Raw genomic sequence first — 6,223 nt, 5'->3', positions numbered from 1 at the left:
CTATTGGCGCTGCTCATTTTCAATAAGGGGTGGGCTGGTTTCTAATAGGGGGCAGAGAATTTTCCAAATGTTTTGTTGCACTTATAGCCGTGCACTCTTTTCTGGGAAGTTACGAGTATGGGCTCGGAAATGTTTGGGTAGGAGTGTGTAGCAGGCTTGATTCGCCAGCAGGTGGTGCCCTCCCAGTCAGTTTTGTATCTTTGTAATATCCAGTTTAGAGTCTAGTATTGCTCATTTAAGATACTTGTTATTTATTCTGTTGGTTTCACGATATCATACTGAAGGAGAAAAAAATAAATGCTTGATTTCTGTGGTTAATTATTTTGCTGTTAAGTATTTTTACTATGACTTTATGAAATCAATGGAGGAAGTGTATGTTCCATGTAATAGATTATACACTACACTATAACTTAGCTTTACATTGGAGCCCAGTGTACTCCAGGACCCTGCTTCAAATATTGGCTGGACTTGTAGCATTGCTTCTCCTGGACTCCTCCATACATGCAAAGTCAAGCAGGAGTGCACTTTTGGATGGTGAGTGGGGGTGGGGTGGGGCAGAAGAGGGTGTTGGTGGCAGTGGTTTTTTAAAAAGGGAAGCTGTTGCTGTTGTCATTGGGGGTGGTGGGTGGGGGTCTCATCATTGATTGTGGGGCAGAAAAGAGTGGGGTGTGGCAGAATGGTCCCGCAAAAAAAAAAGTGATCCTAGACAACATTTGTTTATTTTCAACAGCTACCCTCCAACAATTGTTTGTGTTCAGGGCTCCTGGATCTTGCTGTCAAAGTTCTGTGATCTCCAGTGGAATCTCCATCACCCTTTCTTTTGCCTTGTGCAACGGAGTGGACTTTGCAGACTCTGTCTTGGCATTCCTGTCCACATAGCTCCCACTCTCTGTGTTCAGGGTTTCCAGGGATCTTACCAAGACCCTCTGGTCATCCTCTGGCAAACTGTTTAGATCGGAGGCCAGCAAGGTGCCAGTGCTGCCATGCACTACATGGATGCCATCAGGGCCTTTCAGTTCCACTGGGTGCCGATGCTTGAACCTCAGAGTTCCACGACCAGGAGGCTTCTCATCATCGTCTTCCATGTCACTGGGAATCAGCTGCTGGGGGAGGGGCAGGGAGAAGTGGATGAAAACCGGAATATTAGTCTAGTGCAGATCTTTAGCTTGCACTAAGCACACACCCATCTCGATCACTGAGCTCAGCAAGTTGTAAAATTTCAAGTACACAGGCAGCAGCTTCCAGGATTTCAACACTGGTACTAGTGACCTGCTGAATTTTGGTTAGAAGAATGAGACCATATGCAGCCTGGGCTGGAACATGCTGAATGGGGTACTGCAGATACACAAACCATTATTGTCAGTCAATGGGAGCTCAAGAATTCAGAAGCATCCACTCAACTCTGATCTCCATATTACAAAAACATAGAGACACTCGAACATCCAACCCGTGCTGATATCACTATGGAGAGATTGAAATTTTCCCCTAGGGAAGAGAAGGCTGAGGGAATCTCTAGACCAAGTGCCAAGTAATACATTTTGCAGAGGTAGACGTGAAGAAACTATTTCTACTTTCAGAAAAATTCAAATGGAGGATAAATAAATTGAGGATGGCGTGGAATAAGGCTGCACTTATACCTTCATACCTCAAATGAGATCATTTGTGAAATAAGTGGGATTTTCAGTTGTAGGGAGCACTACCTCGATACAGATGTCATCATCTCTCCTTTCATTCTTTAAACCAAAAGATCAAATGTATATGTTCTGTAAGCTAAGAGAGTACTGTAGCTATCACCCATCAGTAAGCATCATATTCCCTGGTTTATGTTCCTGACTGCAATTGGGAGCCTTCTGTTCCTGCACAGTGTTCCACAATCTCACTCCCACCTGTCACCTTTCAGCTACTTTGCTATCTACTGTTGTGAGCATGTTTTTTCTAAAAAAAAAATACAATTTTCTAATTCTTTTTCTGGCCAGATTTTAATAAACTGTAATCCCATTAAGACAATGGAGGGACGCCAGCTACAATATACAAACTTACATTCTATCATGTGGGATGAAAAGGAACAGCCATTTAAACCATTTGGTAGTGTGAAGTAGACCCCATCTCCTGTGGCTTTATCCTGATCAGACATTAACATGCAATTACCTGTTCTAAAAACAATGAATGCAGCAAACCTGGATTAATCAAATTCCCCTTGAATTAAGCAGCCACCAGGACTTTAAGGATTATCTACCTAGCCAGAGAGGTCAGAATACTGGGCTGAAAACAGGTCAAAACGGTTTGCCTTCTCTGTGTCTCTCTTGAAAGTATTGTGCCCAGAATTGCAAAGTAACCATTCTGAGAAGAGATATCTACCGCAAACAGAAATTTTTTGGGAATAAAACGTGGAAATCTGCTCCATACGACTAAACCCAGGAGGCAACTGAACAGCTGCAGCTGCAGCGTGGAATCACCATATCGAGACAGTCAAAGAACGGCTACCCATATACTCCTTTGTTTTATCTTCAGGAACTGTAAAAGATCCTTAAGCCTATCCTCTTATTCCACCATCAGTACTAGTGTGTGTGTGGGGCCTAGGGAATGTGAGAGACATATGAGTGGTGGTTGTGATTTACCTAGTTTTTTAAAATTTAGAAAACAGTTTCAATAAACTTATTTTGTCCTTCGTTTAACCTCAGAAAACCTACCTGACTAATTCTTTATAACCTGAAAGCATAAATAGTTGGACTCCCACAGTATCAGCAGAGCACAGCCTCTCTAACTTCACAAAAAAACCCTGTTATGGTCAGATCTGGAGTGGTAGCATAGGGGAGTCATTTCACCGCTCCTCACACGGTCATAACACTATATTCAAGAGGCTCAATGTATGATATTAGGTGATGATGTCAGGAGCAACACGTTAAAGAAAAGGAGGAAAGAGGCCCAAGGATGGAACTTGGAAGGACTGAGAATTGAGGCGCTGTGAAAAGCGAGACCATTGTTGAAGGTGCTGTGGTTACAATGGGCAGAGTTGAACCACATGCACATTGTCCCAGAGCAGTTGGACAACAGAGGGATCAATAGTCAAATTGCAAAGATTCAAACAGCGACTTAGCTGTCCCCTTCCCTTTAACCAACATTTCTGTAACACATCCTTTAAACACTACATTTTATCCCTCTGGTCATACAGTAGATAAGGCAAGTATTGTAATTGATTTGTTAAGAGAATGTCTATTTTTTAACAATCTGTGGTAATATCAAGCATTACTACAACTGAGCTGAGGAACATTTTGAAAGATACAAACTGAGCTTGATGATTCGGATGGGCTGGTACTTAAAAAGGAAAGTGAGATTCTGAAAGTAGAAACACAATACAGAGGGATCCATTTCAAACCAACCTCTCCTTGTTACCCAGCTGCTTGGATTACAACCCTTTTGGTCTCTCACATTAGCTTGTAAAGTGCTGCAGGCAAATGGGTCAAAAAGTGCATAGGGATTGATGCAAATTGGAATCATTTTACATTAGTAGGTCCCTGGTGACATTGTGCCTGGAGCCAGAGCAGGTCAGTGACTGGTGAGAGGAGGAACACTCCCTCCAAGTAAGTCAAATGCTTCTCCAGGCTCACAGCTACAGTGTGAATCATGATTTGGTGTGGTCTTACCAGAAATGCACTGGCAGTTCACATTCAACAGTCCTCGTCACAATCCAAGAATGTCCAAGATTGCTGCAGGTTTTGGTTCGTTATCATGAAGGTCTTGTGAGTTCACTAGTTTTGCAGAATAAATCACGGATAACTGCAGTGAAGTGTAAGATTGTTTTGAGCAGGGGAGTGGATTCACATTAAGATTTTAGGTTGTAATCCAATCCAGGGGCCGTCTGAAGGGGAGTGATAGATATGAAGAGGAATGTATGATGATTAGCTTTGAGCCCTGCAGTTAGAGTGGTGTCATGCCCTCTCCTCCAGCTCCCTGTTCACTATGTTAGCCTCACGAACTCATGGCACTTCATACTGAACGACATGACACCCGGTTTCCACACTCGACTGATTAAAGTGACAAGCCACACTTCACACTGCAAACTGGCCAGTTTCACACCAGCTGTACCTCCACCATGGATGACCGATCCCCACTGGCAGCGGACTTGTGAGCCAGGCGAGCAGCAAACAGCCTCTTCAGCCGCAGGTAGTCATCCAGAACCACTTTCAAGAGGGAGCCCTTGAGGTAATGCACAGCAGGTAAAACACACACTGCTTCATGAATACTTGGGAGCTCAGCTAAACCTTCACAGCTACACGCTCTCAATCTCACTGTTCAATATTTGTGGAGGTCCTAGCCCCTTCTAAATAGTAGTTCCTTCGGAAATCTAGTCTTCACGGGAAAATTAGTAGCAGCATAACAATGATAAAGCACAGGAGACCATTTGGCCCCTCGTGCCTGCATCAACTACCTAATGAATCCCATTTGCTTTTACTTTCCGCTTGTGTTCCTCCACTTCCCTTGTGACAGTCATTATTGAATCTGCTTTGATCACCTTCTCAGGCAGTGCATTCCACCTCATAGCAGCTCACTGTGTTACTCAGATTTTCCTCAACTCACCTCTGGTTGCCAATCCTTGTTTCTCCTTATTCACTACAATATTTACATTTTCCAATTTTTAAAAAAAAACATACAAAGTATTGGCAGGGGTAATTTTTGTTCAACCCCCAATGTGCTAGATCCATCTCATTCCATCATCTTGCTCAATATACTACAACGGTTTACAAATACTTTGAATTATAAGAATGCAGAGTCCAACATACCTTAATGGGGCCTTCTCTCATGATCTGTCCAAGTTTCGCAATACTGTCGTACTCCTGTATGGCTGCACGCAAATATCGATCGTCCTCCAGCTTAGATGTGGGTGGTTCACGGCCAAATGTACCCTTTAAAGGAAAGGTTAGATTTGTTGAGATCTCAGATGTTATACCGATTTAAAGAAGGGTTCGGTTGTTACTCTTGTAAGCTCAACGTGGACTGGGGTGACAGGACATGACTGCTGCGTGCTTTTTGCAATTAAAAATCAGTTTCAGGAGAAACATCCATGCAGCACCTTCTGCCATTAGCTTATCCTTCATAGATGGGTCGTTGTGGGTTCACTAGTCTGTGATTGACATGCAGACCGAGAGGGTGAGATCCCTGTTTATTGCACAAGGGGCTCTCGCAGAATCATAGACTTTACAATGCTAAACAAAAACAGAATTACCTGGAAAAACTCAGCAGGTCTGGCAGCATCGGCGGAGAAGAAAAGAGTTGACGTTTCGAGTCCTCATGACCCTTTGTCAGCAGGTCTGGCAGCATCGGCGGAGAAGAAAAGAGTTGACGTTTCGAGTCCTCATGACCCTTTGTCAGCAGGTCTGGCAGCATCGGCGGAGAAGAAAAGAGTTGACGTTTCGAGTCCTCATGACCCTTCGACAGAAGGGTCATGAGGACTCGAAATGTCAACTCTTTTCTTCTCCGCCGATGCTGCCAGACCTGCTGATTTTTTCCAGGTAATTCTGTTTTTGTTTTGGATTTCCAGCATCCACAGTTTTTTGTTTTTATGACTTTACAATGCTGCTCATTCTGGGATTGTTGGCACTATTGGAAAGATGCCTAAAGTTAGAGTGGTGGCCTTGAGGAGACGAGTGTTCTCCCCATCCCATCGTTCAAAATAAATCAGCACCTTAGATTGTGAATAACCAATTGGAATTAGATATCTGACTGACTATTTTGTCAGGAATTCTTAATAAGTAAGTACATCCTCAACAGTGTTTATAGAATATCAAATGTATCTGATATCAAATATCAAATGTTTATAGAATATCAAATGTATCTGCTCCCTTCAGCTCCTGTTACAATACATTTGAGCAGAAAGTTGCAGTTTAACAATCAGCACAAAGGGACCATAATCATGGCAAGTGAACATACATGGGTCCTGGCTGGACTGTTCCAGAGATCAGTGATGTCACTGAGATTCTCTGGCAGGTCATCTTCATGTTCAGCCTGAGCAGCGAGTTCCAGGTTCCTGCAGAAAGGATCGAGCCAGACTGGGTTTGCCCTGCAACAAGAGATTTTCACTGTGAGTGAGACTGGTGCCTTACATATAGCAGGATTAAGGTAGTATTAAAAGCCTGTACATTTTCCAGTATTGCCCCTTTGATCATGCTTTGGGGTACCATCCTAAAATCGCGTCATGTGGCTCAGTGTACAATTCTGATCACAC

At 43.3% G+C, this 6,223-nt stretch overlaps 1 protein-coding gene across 1 annotated transcript in view; it reads right to left on the bottom strand.

Moving 5' to 3' along the window:
• Window positions 1-697: 697 nt before the first annotated feature.
• Window positions 698-6,223, bottom strand: part of cdh23 (cadherin-related 23) — a 704,187-nt gene continuing 698,661 nt past the window's right edge. The window contains exons 65-68 of the mRNA XM_041176120.1: window positions 5,929-6,058; window positions 4,782-4,904; window positions 4,087-4,197; window positions 698-1,100 (exon numbers count right to left, since the gene is read on the bottom strand). Coding sequence (XP_041032054.1) covers window positions 777-1,100; window positions 4,087-4,197; window positions 4,782-4,904; window positions 5,929-6,058 — 688 coding nt within the window. The 3' untranslated portion in view covers window positions 698-776. The remainder of the gene's footprint in view (window positions 1,101-4,086; window positions 4,198-4,781; window positions 4,905-5,928; window positions 6,059-6,223) is intronic.

This window comes from Carcharodon carcharias, chromosome 28, assembly GCF_017639515.1.
Source record: "Carcharodon carcharias isolate sCarCar2 chromosome 28, sCarCar2.pri, whole genome shotgun sequence".
NCBI classification, from domain to species: domain Eukaryota; kingdom Metazoa; phylum Chordata; class Chondrichthyes; order Lamniformes; family Lamnidae; genus Carcharodon; species Carcharodon carcharias.
The sequence above is the reverse complement of the archived record's forward strand: the minus strand, read 5'-3'. Positions and strand labels throughout refer to the sequence as shown.